Genomic DNA, 14,520 nt, shown 5'->3' with positions numbered 1-14,520 from the left:
TATGTTTACCTCACAAAATGAATCCATGTAAATGTCATTGAATGATCCTATATTGTTAGTTGTCGGGGGGGGTCAGCTCTAATTCTAAATCCCCAAACTGTAATTAGCAAAACAGCGCTCTGCATTTACAGTAAGAATGAGCATCTACAACCCACAAATCCCGATTTAACACCACCAATGGTGATTGCCCTACAACTTTACCTAAGGCACCTGGCTGCTGATTGGAGGGCCCCTGCTAACAGGCAGGGCTAGCTGGCCACTGACTCCCATCTGAATCGTTCTGAATGAGCCCGGGCCTGTGTGACAGATGTGGATGACGGCGTAGGCCTACTGGCTATCGTCTGAGCTTGACAAGTCGAATAACAACTTGTTTTTACGTTGACGTCTCAGAATTGCGGCTCTGTCAGAATGGCTCCTGTCTTTTTGAGAAGGTGAGAAGCTGACATAAAAGGGGGAGCGAGAGAGAGGGGGAGAGAGAGGAATAGAGGGCATAAGAGAGAGAGACAGAAAGTAATAATTTACTTTCTGTCTCGCAGCGCAGCGCAGAGAATGCAAGTTACAATTATTCCCGCTCATTTAAACCCACCTCAATGTTCCACTAACTGAATATTAAAATAAAAAGAACAAGGACACAGCAGACTATTGCACGCAAATTAAAACGCGGTGTCAGCATTAAACCACTGGCTTTACTGAAATGTGCCAAGGACGGATCATTATTTAGTGTAATGGTATTCAATTTTCTCTCAAAAAAAAAATATATACATTGAAACAGCACCTTATTTTAAGGTCTATATAATGTACGTACCTCATTTAAAACTTAAATTTTGACCACAAACTGACCTTGAAAAACGCAGACGTTAAAACCAGGTTTCATTGCGGGCAAAGACAAGGTCTGGTACAGCTGTTTGTTTAACAAGGGCCCTGTACCAGAAGTGAACGCGGTCAATAATTGGCCCAGACTGGCTTGCAACTCGTTGTTCACTCCTGGTAAAACGGCCAAACAGCTGTAGACAGAGTCTACCGGCTTCTCACACTTCCCTTGTTCTTCATTGATTATTTAATGGGACTGATTGGTAGGAAAATCCCCTAACCTGAGCTATCGGGCCTTGGGCCTTCATTGTTTAGCTGAAACGTTGACTGTCAACAGGAGGTGGTAGAATAACACGCGCACGGGTTTTGTGAATGTCCCGAAAGGTTCATTCAATTCTGACTGGAAGCTGCTGGGAGCTAATAGCCAACTCTGATGCCTTGACCATATTAGGACATCTCACAGCTGACACAAATTTGTCAGATTATGACAATGACCTAATATGGACCACATGCTGCACAGCCTCCACTGTCTTGGAGTGAACACCCAGGAGAGGAGCAGACAGTGATGGAAGACAGGCAGAGATCACATCTATGACAGCTTTCTTATCAGAGTTAAGGTGGCTCTCACGTAGCTTCCTGCTCGCAACACGGCGCAAGCCCTTCGACGAGGTCCCGTAGTGATGATTGACATGGTCAACGTTCGGACGACACGAAAATCTAATGTAGGTGACGGCTCACTATTAGGCGATAGCCGTGGTCGTGACAGGAACTGTAAAGGGGAGACTTTGTAGCAGTTGTAAATAGAGGACAAGCGGGAGGCAGGCAGTTGGAAGTGAATGTAGTGGATGATTTATTTACCCGTAGCTGGTGATGATGGCACTTAACTTACAGTGAATATATTTGCAGGTTCCAGAATGCGTGTGGTGTATTATGATACACTGTAAAAGTACTAATTAAACATGAAATTCCTCGGCAATAAGGTGCACCTGGCGCGCCGGGCAGCTACATCCTTTTCACCCAGCGTTGGCATGGCGAAGAAAACAGACACACGTTCCAAACGAAAGACAATAAATAAAGAAATCGGAAGACCGATCAATGCAATTACAAGAGCCAAAGCTTCTTTACTGGAAGTGATGCAGTGTTTTTCAGCTTTCCAAGTAATGTTTCCACCATCATGAAAGGAAGGGAATTCAACAGATATACACAACAGTATCCACTGACGTGGGAGGGGCCAATAAAAACAGTAGCCAATCACAGCCAAGCCAAGCACAGATGTGGGTTGTGTCCTAAATTTCATTCTATTCTCCAGATAAATGGAACTACTACCAGGGCCCTCACCTGTTGACGGGGCTATACACATGCATCTGCCAGCACATTTGACTTTCACGTGCGCATTTTTTAGTTTTGTTTTAACTGAAATGCATATATTTATTTTATTTTTTTTACCCTGAGAGTTGTAGAAAGTTGACTTGGAGTCAGTCATACAATATCATGTATTTTTCTAAGGATGAATGCACATGTAAAAGGGGGGAAACCAATGTTTTTTTATTTATATATATATCTTTGAATAATCCCTCTTCCTTCCTCTTTCAGTGACGGGGGGGGGGGTGTATCAACCAATGAGACTGGGACTAGCAGTGCAATCAAGTGTCTCAAACAGAACCTGGTTCTATTGGAGCGCCAGGAAACACAGACGCTGTTTGGCGCACACTAGCAGTTTAGATACAGTGATTGAACACCATGTATAATTTACGCAGCGCGGCTGGTGTAGTCTGCAAAGAAACAGTGCACTGCACTGCCTAAGGGAGTAGTGGGCCATTGGGGAGGCACCCATGGTCACCATGCTTTCACATTGACAGACAGATGATGTTGTTCCGCCCACTCCCTCTCTATGCAATCACAGATGGAGCGTAAAATCTTGTATTGATCTGGACCTGACCTTAGAAGTAAGTCGGACAACTGAGAGATTGTCATCCATCAGACTCTGGACGGAGTCGGTAGATAGACCTGATACTAAGCATTGGAAAGGTCATGGTCTCACACTGGATTTATGCTCTCTGTTTCCTGTTTCTATCTCTCTGTTTTGCTCTTTCTGTGTCTCTATCTCACTTCCTCACTCTCTGTTGCTTTCTCTCTTATTCTTTCTTTCTCGCTTTCTCAATGTGTCTTTCTCTAATACACAGTCTCTCTGTTTCTTATTTCTCTATTTATGTAGGTTATCACTAGCGTTAACAATGTGCTTTTCTAAGCGAGACCTCCATCACAAAATGTCTCCTAAAAACAGATCTCACAGCAACATTTTTGTCAATAGACTGTACTGTACCTTCAGCTGCGTTTCATCTTCAGATCTAAAGTATAACAAAGCACCAGCCTAAAACTAAAATATCAATATGATTGTTTTATACCCGGGTGTTCAAGGCTATTGATTGCACAGAGGCCAGGTAATCTCACAAAGGACAGGTAGAGCAATAAAAATTCCTTTCTGATATGATTCACCACTAAAACGAAAGTCAGTAATAAAATGAACAATAGAGTATTGACTATGGTTATGTCTCCTATAAAACACTTCACTTACAAAAAAACTCTCATAAAATTAAATAAAAACCCCACGGTTATTGTAGGCGGATTGTTATCAGCCTAGATGGATTTTGATTCCAATTGTTGTGGACCCATTTATATCAAAACCTCTGTTCTATCTATGGCTATGTTTTATATTTAGCAGATATTTCAAAACCCAAACTCAGCTCTACTCTGATGTTTGACAGCCTGTAGTCTCAACTTAAATCAGAGATGAACGCTTGAGGTAAAAAGAATAGTATTCCATCACCACCACTGAAAATAGTAACATAGTGGAAATGAAATTGTATCACCACCACTAGGAAAAGAAAGTACAATTGTATTCAATCACCACTATTAGAAATACTACTATACTAGAATAGTATTCAATCACCACTATTAGAAGTACTACAATATTAGAATAGTATTCAATCACCACTATTAGAAATACTACTATACTAGAATAGTATTCAATCACCACTATTAGAAATACTACTGTACGAGAATAGTATTCTATCACCACTATTAGAAATACTACTATACTAGAATAGTATTCTATCACCACCACTAGAAATACTACTATACTATAATAGTATTCTATCACCACCACTAGAAATAATACTATACTAGAATAGTATTCAATCACCGCCACTAGAAATACTACTATACTAGAATAGTATTTTATCACCACCACTGGGAATACTATCATAGTAGAATAGCATTCTATCACCACTATTAGAAATACTACTATACTAGAATAGTATTTAATCACCACCACTAGAAATACTACTATACTAGAATAGTATTCAATCACCACCACTAGAAATACTATAGTAGTAGAATAGTAGTCAATCACCACCACTAGAAATACAACCACAGTAGAATAGTATTCTATTACCAACACTAGCAATACTACCATAGTAGAATAGTATTCTATTACTACCAAAAGGAGTAGTATCATAGTACAATCATATAAAATCGCCATCAATGGGAATACTACCATAGTAGAATAGTATTCAATCACCACCACTAGGAATACTATCATAGTAGAATAGTATTCTATCTACACCACTAGAACTATATTAAATGAACTGTACACCACATCTTGGTGGCCTTAGGTATTTTAGGTGTGTGTGTTTGTATATTTGTGTGTGCAAGAGGGAGAGAAAAAAAGTGTGAGAGTGATAGAGGGAGAGAGAGAGGGATGCTGTGCACTACAGTAATATAGCACTGCTGCCACCTGCTTAATAGAATGCTTGCCTGGACACTATTCAACCGAATAGATGAGAAATCTGAAACTAAATCGAAGCTGAATATAAAGAAATAAACAAAGGAGCCAGGCCTGTAAATTACCACAGGGTCTGTTGAAAATCGTCCAAATAAGTAGCATGAGTCTTCACAAGGAGATGTTTAATTAAACAATCAATGATCCAGCTGCTTAGGACACAACGGTAGCCACCAGCTCGCCAAATGTACTGTTGGGTGTTTCACGGACTAGTAATCAACTTAATGAGCGTAGGGTTAAGGATAGAGCTAATTGTGCATGTCCTTGTTAAAAAAAAGATTTTATTCCATTTTTGTTAAACTAGAGAAAATATGAATGCAAGTTTGCTACAGAGGAAAAGATTATTAGATTTACCAGCCTCATAAAATAACAATTAACTGCACCTAATAAATGCTTCACTGATTTCAAGTAATAGACACATCTCAACATCTACTGTTCAGAGGAGATTGCGTGATTCTCCTCTGCTGCAAAGAAACCACTACTGAAGGACACCAATTAGAAGAGATTTGCTTGGACCAAGAATCACAAGAAATGGACATTGGACCGGAGGAAATCTGTCCTTTGTTCTGATAAGTCCAAACTTGAGATTTCTGTTTCCAACCACCGTGTCTTTGTGAGACATGAAGTGGGTGAACAGATGATATCTGCATTTGTGGTTCCCACCGTGAAGCATGGAGGAGGAGGTATGATGGTGTGGGGGTGCTTCGCTGTTGACACTGTCTGGGATTTATTTAGAATCAAAGGCACACACAAGCACCATGGCTACCACGGCATTCTGCAGCGATATGCCCTCCCATCTTATTTGCATATTTGCTTATTTGCGGGACTATTATTTGTTTTTCAACAGGACTCTGACCCAAAACACACCTTCAGGCTGTGTAATGCATATCTGACCAAGAAGGAGAGTGATGGTGCTTCATCAGATGATGACCTGGCATCCACAATCACCCAACCTCAACTCAGTTTAGATGGTTTGGGATGAGTTGGAGTGTAGTGTAAAGGAAAAGCAACCAAAAAACTCCTACAAGACTGATGGAAAAGCATTCCAGGTGACTACCTTGTGAAGCTTATTGACAGAATGCATGTTCAAAGTGTTCAAAGTTGTCATCAAGGTAAAAGGTGACTATTTTGAACAACCTAAAATAAATTTTCATTTGTGTAACACTTTTTGTTACTACATGATTCCATATGTGTTATTATTTCATAGTTGTGATGTCTTCAGTATTATTCTATAACTTCTGACTGGTACCGTACATACAACCCGGTTTCCAAAAACGTTGGGACGCTACGTAAAATGAAAATAAAAACATGATGCAGTGATGTGCAAATCATTTATATATTTAATTGGAAATAGTACAAAGACAACATATCAAATGTTGAAACTGAGACATTTTATTGTTTTTGGATAAATACATTATGAATTTGATGCTAGCAACACGTTTTAAAAAGGTTGGGACAGGGGCATGTTTACCACTGTGTTGCCTCACTTTTTAACAATACTCTGTTAGTGTTTGATGACAACTGAGGAGACCAATTGCTGTAGTTTTGACAGTGAAATGTTTTCCCATTCTTGCTTGATATTTCAGTTGCTCTACAGTTTGGGGTCTCCTTTGTCATATTTTAAATTTCATAATGCACTAAATGTTTTCAATGGGTGACAGGTCTGGACTGCAGGCAGGCCAGTTTAGCACCCGGACTCTTTGGAGCCATGCTGTTGTAATAGTTGCATAATGTGGTTTGGCATTGTCTTGCTGAAATAAGCAAGGCCTTCCCTGAAAAAGACATCATCTGGATGGCAGCATATATTGCTCCAAAACTTGTATATATTGTTCAGCATGAATGGGGCCTTCATGGGTGCAAGTCACCCATGCCATGTGCACTAATGCACCCCCATACCATCACGGATTTTGAACTGTGCGATGATAACAAGCCAGATGGTCCCTATCCTCTTTAGTCCAGAGTACATGTCCTTTGCATAAAGAGATTTTTCCAAATTCTCTGAATCTTTTAATGATATTATTTCCCAGAGATGATGAGATCCCCAAACTCTTTGTAATTTTAAGTTGAGAAACCTTATTCTTAAATTGTTGCACTATTTGCCTGTGCAGTATTTCACAGAGTGGTGAACCCCTCCCCATCCACGCTTCTGACAGACCCATCCTTTATGGAATGATCTTTTAATACCCAATCATGTTACTGACCTAGTGCCAATTGACCTAATTAGTTTTTTAACATACACAACTTTTCCAGTCTTTTGTTGCCTCTGTCCCAACTTCTTTGAAACATGTTGCTAGCATCAAATTCAAAGTGGACATATACTTATCAAGAAACAATAAAATGTCTCAGTTTCAATGTTTGATATGTTGTCTTTCTACTATTTTCTATTGTATATAGGGTTTAAATGATGTGCACATCATTGCATTCGGTTTTTATTTACATTTTACACAGGGTTCCACCCTTTTTGGAAACAGGGTTGGGACCCTGTTCGGGGTTGGGACCACAATATCCTGTATTGTGCAAAAGTCATAGGCTGCAGAAATTTGACCTAAGGCCAATTATTTGGGTAGTAAATGCTTTAAGATAAATATATTTATTATATATAAATACATTAATATATATTTATTTATTTTTACAAAAAACACTTAAAATTACTTTAGTTCGAATTTCAGGTGCCTAAGACATTTGCACAGTACTGTATATACACATAAAAACAGGAAATGTAAACATTACACATTTTCATTTTACCAAATACACAGTTATGAAACTTCAGAATGCTTCATTATGATCCTAGAACCAGGAAATGTACAGAGTACATTGAAGTTACTACTACCAAAAATGTAAATCAACATTTAGCTAATTAATTATTCCATTTAAATGGCCTTTAACAGCAGTTTGATTTGATTTTGATTTGTTGAATCTAACATTAATTTTCCTCACTAGCACTTTATTAACAAACACTAGAAATCCCTATCAGCCAAGCGGACCCTGGGGCTGTTTACAAATTGCTTCTTTTCTGTTTATCTTCCCAATCCCATTATCTAAACTGAGTTTCTGGCTGAATCTCAAAGAGCTGAGCATCTATCACCAGGACTAATACCAGCTGAGCTATCATTTTATATTACACTATCCATCCAAGCTGGCTCTGCAGTAGCCAAACTGATGAACACCTCACCTCCAACACTCACTGCACGCAGCCAGAGATACTGGATGTAATGACAAGACACTTGCATGTCGGTCTTAATGACATTGGTTTGTCAGAAAGTCTCATCTTTCACTCTCTTTGGATTGGCTGGATGCACCACATTGTTATTTAAAAAAAATTAAATCAGAATAGGACGATTGGTGTTGACATCAGCCACAAGTACACAATAAAGCCTTGTGAATATGCATAGACAGAATTTCAACAGGTACCACTTCAAAATAAAATGGGTTTTTTTGTGGACAGAGTTCAGGCTGAGTAAAAGAGGCTGATGCAGCACTGTTAAGAACAGGACTCTTGAAAGCTGTAAATGGAGAGTTAATACACTGCAGTTGTTTCCCTCCAATCATAATCTAGCACACCTCGGTGTAATAATTACAGTAGCTGGTCGATAAGCTGAATCAGGTATAACTCGTGTTGGAATTAACTTCTACAGTAGGTTAGTTCTCCAGGAACTGGTTTAACGTTGAAACCCACACTAGGGTTGCTCTTCAGGAACAGGGTTGGAGTTAAAACCTACAGGAGGGTAACTCTCAGGGAAAAGGATTGGAGATAATACCCACAGGAGAGTAGCTCTCCAGGAACAGGGTTGCAGTTAATACCCACATGAGGGTAGATTTCCAGGAACAGGGTTAGAGCTAAAACCCACATGAGGGTAGATTTCCAGGAACAGGGTTAGAGCTAAAACCCACATGAGGGTAGATTTCCAGGAACAGGGTTAGAGTTAAAACCCACAGGAGGGTAGATCTCCAGGAACAGGGTTAGAGCTAAAACCCACAGGTGGGTAGATCTCCAGGAACAGGGTTAGAGCTAAAACCCACATGAGGGTAGATTTCCAGGAACGGGGTTAGAGTTAAAACCCACATGAGGGATAGATCTCCAGGAACAGGTTTGGAGATTCCTGGTTTACACTCACCACCAGGCTGGGATATGAAGAGTGGCAGTAAAAAGCAGTCTGTATTGCCACTGTAGTGAGATGGAGAACCTGTGGGGCAGGATAATTCCTTCGCTCGATGCATATAGTGTATAATTACACAGACTAACTGTAATCCTGATTAGCTTCAACAGCCATGGTTTACATAATCACACTACCCCTAGCTAGCTACAATTCTTCATCACAAGAAGAGGGGGGGGGGGGTTATGTCTCCCACTCTTTGCTCTCCTTTTCTCTCACTTTCTCTCTCAACTCTTTTCCTTTGAATAGATTACCCAACTACCTGATTACCAGTAATTATTTACTGGAGCTCAGGGAGAAACTTGTATATTCTTGTTAAGCCCTGTGGCATTCATCCCACTTCCTCACTGCAGAGAGAGAGAGAGAGAGAGAGAGAGAGAGAGAGAGAGAGAGAGAGAGAGAAGAAAGAGAGAGAGAGAGAGAGATCAAGCCAGCGAGTAAGAAGAAGGAGAGAAAATAGTGAAAGATTAAAAGAGAGAGGGGATAAAGAGAGCAGAGACAGCAGAGAAAGAGAGACAGACAGAGGGAGAGATAAAGAAGGAGAGACAGAGAGATAGAGACTGTCAGATGGATATAGGTGGCCTGCCCTTGGCTTCATGCTAGCTGGGTTATCTGTCTATGTTCTCCAGCCTGCAGCTGCAGAAGCAGTCAGAGCCCCTCTGGGGAGAGCAGCCATGCATCGCCAACTCTACATCAAGTGTCAATCCGGGAACTGAAGGATTGTTTCATGTCTTTTCTCGCTCTCCATTCCGGGGAAACAGTCAGTCAGCCATCAGACCTGCAGTGCAAATAATACTGGAAATATTTCAAGTAAATTGATTTTAACACTGTCAGTCTAACGGGTGAGCAGGTGGATGACAGTTGCGGAGATATTATATTAGTCTGTTAAATCAGAAATCCCAATCAACCACATCCCAGAGTATGTTTGAGATTATCCGTTACACATCTGTACACAGGTCCCTTGCTACCAGGTGAACCATTTGGGATCGGCTGTGCCCCTCGCGGGTCCGACTCTCTCTGTCACATTGTGGGTGGCGGGGAAATCATGATGGAGGCAACACATTCATCCACTCCCATTAGTCAAGACACCGGAATGACTGGAGAGGGAATCCACATGTAAATTTGGTATCAGCATTACAGTAGCCTATATATCTGAATCCCAACTCACCCAGTGAGCATTACTGAGTACGGCTATATACGAATGTCTGAGATGCTGGGCTTTCGGATGTTGGTATGGTAATTCTATGCTGGTAATTGGTTGTATTATAGATAATTACGCTGTAGACATAATGCATGAATGTTCACAGTATGGAAGTGTCAGACACACAACAATAACAATAATAATTCTAAAAACAATTGAATAAATGTGAAGTAAGCTAATATTTGCAGCAGCCGTGGTAGGCCTCTGCGCAACAATTAGTTGATTTGATATTTCCCAAAGTGAATTAAACTGAATTTGACTGAACGGTCTCGTGTTGCATGAAATAGGAGGTTCTCAGTCAAAATAGTTGTTGTCGATAGTGTAGTTTAAATAGGCTGGTGCCACAGGCGTCAAATAAAAACATTTTCAACTGTATCACAGCAAAACCCTGAAGGCTATGATTGCATTTGCGTTACATCACCAGACAGTTTCTCCATTAAACTAACGTTGTTTTTGAATTTTCAGTGTAAAGAACAAAAATTCGTTCGTTCCATAATTGAATTACAATTAAAAACCCAACAACAGGATAATTAACATATGAAACAGACCACCTGAAGTCATTTACCTGGACGCTCTGGCAAGTCAGTGACAAACATTCAATACATTTTTCCACGTTGCTAATTATGATGGACCCTAATAAATATTCAAACTGCCGTACTAAACAAAAGTCACAGGATTATCTTGACTAAACCCCACGAAAAGAACACAACATGTATGACCCATTTTATATAAAATGAGGTTAGTGTTCGTGAACAAAATCTACTGTAGTAAAACTGCAGTGCATGATCGTCACTCAGTATCTTACAATCCACTAGTTACTAATCAAAGCAGTTCACGTAGGGGTTTCGGATGAGCATACTGCAAGAATATCTATTGAGACTCCACTCAAAGCTTGCATTGAGCGCCAAGACAGAAAAATGCGTCCCTAGAACTCCATCCCAAACCTCTTGCATTTTTCCGCGCACGTCCAACAGCTAAAATCGATTTTTCCAGAACCAAAAATAAATAACAAGACATACTGCAATGACGTACCTTTCGCACACGAGAATATCATTGAAAATATAATATTCCAAATTATAATTCCAGTTCTAATCCTCATGGTTCTAGATCGAACAAAGTCCGCACGGGCGCATTTAACGCATTGTCGGTTGATAATGTCCGTTAGTTCGATAGATTCCTCGTCGTGTCCGTCTCTATGCACAGCTTTCATATTTACAACTAAACATATATTCAGCTTGGTAAGTATTCCTTTTATAGTCAGGGACAGCAGTCCGCCGTGCTATGTCTGACGCTGAGAACACAGCTAAAAGTGAACAGTGGATTTTAGGATAGCACGGCAGTAGCAACCTTGAGGAGGACTCAACCATCTCGCCGAGAGGGGCATCATGTCTAATCTCTGGTGTGTTCTTGTCTACCGCTATATCTCCGTCAAACCTTGCTGCCTCCCTGGTCTGCTCTGCTCCACCCTCAGCAATGGATAGCTGCCTGATCGATCGAGCAATTGAACTAGACTCTATAGTATGAGGAACACAGTCCTTGCAGTTGGAAGCTGCTGAACAAATCGTTACCTAGCTAAGTAGCTGAACTGAAAAATATTGGTAGAAAAGGGACAGCCCAAAAACAACCACACGTATAAGTTACTGTTTATAAACCAATGAGTGTGTATCAGTTGTGTGTGGATTATGCCAGTCTGGGTCGGGAGTGGGAAAGGACGGTTAAACACCTACAACTCGACTGCCTCTCATACTAGAAAGCTGACAAAACCAGCCTGGCTGGTAGACTACATCAGAACTCTAATTTTGCTTTCGGAGAGATCGAACGGATCATTTATTCGCACTGATGGAAACCACGTATAAATGGGAAGGTTAGATTATGAGTCTAATGCCAAACTGCGTGACGCGGGGCTCTTCTGCCCTCTGCAGGTTAAGAAGTAACTTTAAACAGGGAGATTAGTGGCCGTGTAAAAATAACGGTCTTGCCGATGACAACTTTATGGAGGGAAAATTAACTTCCTACGACTGTGATTTGGTTGTGTTCCTAGCTGTCTAAGGATGAATGCACTAGTTGCCTAAATCCACAAATTCAACTCCGGTCCTGCGCTGGAGGCCAGTTTCCCTCCGTTTTTTCACTGCCACCCTCAAATTCGGGTCTCACCTGGAACACAAGGTGGGTGCAATTAAAGATGTGGTAGAACAGAAAGCCAACAGGAACCGTAACTGGTAGGGTAAGAGTTCAGTACCTCTGTCTAGATAATATACCGAATTCCAATTAGACTCAAACTGCACACAAACATATTCCAACATCGTTTGGGGGGATATTATCCTGTAAAGTGTTTCACGTAAGCTACAGTCGCCAGAAAACCAAAGAGAATCACACGAAACGTTTCTTTCAGTTTCCGTTAAGTGTATAAGTGGGCTATACGTCTTTGACCGGAAGGCAGTAAATCATGTCAAAGTTGATAATGATATTCATGGAATTAATGTCTTGAATCTTCACTTCTGTGCCCTGAAATTTTGTTGAAATTTATTATTACCATAAAGCCACCCAGGTAAGGTAATACATTAATCCCCAAAGCTCTGCGATAGAAGTAATGGAGAAGAGGGATGCGTTATGATAAAGCCGCAGCAGAGACCGGGTGCTGTCCATGGTGCTAAATGGTGCCCTCGGTGGCGTGCATTGAGCGGTACAGACGACAGAGAAGGCACATCCCTGCCAAATGTACGATCTCATTAGAGATTCATACTCGCCATAGATCACACAGACCCAAAAAATAATTTCAAAACCGATCAAACGCTGATAAATTCCCGTATATGTTAGGCGAAGTACCTCAAAGTGCAATCACAGCATTAAGATGAGCGTTTGCTATTAGAAGCAGGCAACCACTGGAACACACCACATTGTAAATACAGCCATTATTTATCTCTTCATTTATTTTGCCTTGCTGTTCATACTTTAACTATTACTAGATTTTGTTTTACAACACTTGTGATTTTCTAAACTGGCTTGTTTACTTTGGTTATTTGGTCACCTTTGGTTATTCATTTCATTCTCTTTGGCATTGCAGCCTTTATATTTAAGCTCTAATGAAGTGGACATGATGAATCAGCCTGATGGACAGAGCTGCTGATTTACCGCTTGACCGTGGTGTCTTCATGTTTTAGAGGGCGCCTTTGTAGGGTTGCTTTAATAATATGTCTGGAACAGTTAATTAGTTAACATTTTCCATTTTGTTAAGGAATGCTTTGTTCTTTGGATCATTATTATATACATTAGCAATTGCCATAATATTTTGTTAAGTAAGGTTTGCTTTTTTTCCATTTGGACACTTAAAAACAAGAGATATCAAGGACTTTTCCCTTGCAGGATTTCAAATAAATAAGAATACCCGCATAGTTAACAAACCAAAGCAACAGGTAGCTTGTATCTAGTTATAACAGTTATATACAAAGCTTTTAAACCAATGAGACCTCTATATTCAACAACTAAGACAACAAGACAGAATGACACTTAAAAAATGAACTAACGCAACAAGAGTTTGTACGGAAGAGTTTGAAGAAACACCCTGATGCCTCAACCTTCTGTTTTAGCAGCAGATGACACTGAGTTTGATTGTTCGTGTTGCGAATGGTTGTTTTACATCTGCTATAAACTGTTAAAGCTTGTTTGGTTTCTGACAGTCGTCAGGAAATACAGTATGTAGTATGATATGATCCAGGGGTGGATGTCCCACATAGCCACAGTAAGATGAGTGCAGTAACTTCATATTGCCCTGGATAGGAGTGTCTATGAAATGAATAACATGTGGAGGGAGTTAGAGAGACAGATTGAGGGGGAGGTAGGGAGTTGAAGAGGGGGGAGAGTGGTAGAAAAAGAGCAAGTGGGAGGCGTGGAGGCAGAGTGAGATAGAGAGGGTAGTAGAGAGAGAGATACAGAGGTGAAGACAGAGACATAGGACAAGCTAGAGAGATACAGAGGGATAGGACAAGCTAGAGAGAGACAGAGAGATAGGACAAGCTAGAGAGAGACAGAGAGATAGGACAAGCTAGAGAGAGACAGAGAGATAGGACAAGCTAGAGAGAGACAGAGAGATAGGACAAGCTAGAGAGAGACAGAGAGTGAAGACAGAGATATAGGACAAGCTAGAGAGAGACAGAGAGTGAGGAAGGAGTGACATGCATATATTTGTCGTGTCTCTGAGTGTAAGCCTGTGTGTGTCTGAGAGATGGAGACATTTCTATTCCTGTTTCCCTGTCTGTCTGTCTGTCTGTCAGATTTCTGTCTGTCTGTCTCTTCCTCTTTCTCATAGTAACGACTGTTTAGGATGCTAACTATACTAACACAGAACTGGCGGAGTATCTTTTCATCTTCCCTCCTGAGCGTCTTTGTCGGAGCTCAGATATCTTTGCTCCGCGTGACTCAAGCCGTTTGAATGGAACCTTGTGTGCACACTGATTATAGGCAACACGGCCCCATCCATCGCAACACTCTGTTCTCTAGCTTTAGGAAGCTCAAAG

General features: G+C 40.6%; 1 protein-coding gene across 1 annotated transcript in view; it reads right to left on the bottom strand.

Annotated features, from left to right (window-relative positions):
- LOC105023500 (CUB and sushi domain-containing protein 3) overlaps positions 1-11,376 on the bottom strand; it is a 254,024-nt gene extending 242,648 nt beyond the window's left edge. Inside the window, exon 1 of the mRNA XM_034286761.1 lies at positions 11,039-11,376. Coding sequence (XP_034142652.1) covers positions 11,039-11,216 — 178 coding nt within the window. The 5' untranslated portion in view covers positions 11,217-11,376. The remainder of the gene's footprint in view (positions 1-11,038) is intronic.
- Between the last annotated feature and the right edge of the window lie 3,144 nt (positions 11,377-14,520).

Source organism: Esox lucius, chromosome 16 (genome assembly GCF_011004845.1).
Source record: "Esox lucius isolate fEsoLuc1 chromosome 16, fEsoLuc1.pri, whole genome shotgun sequence".
NCBI classification, from domain to species: domain Eukaryota; kingdom Metazoa; phylum Chordata; class Actinopteri; order Esociformes; family Esocidae; genus Esox; species Esox lucius.
This window is presented reverse-complemented; position numbering and strand designations above follow the sequence as displayed.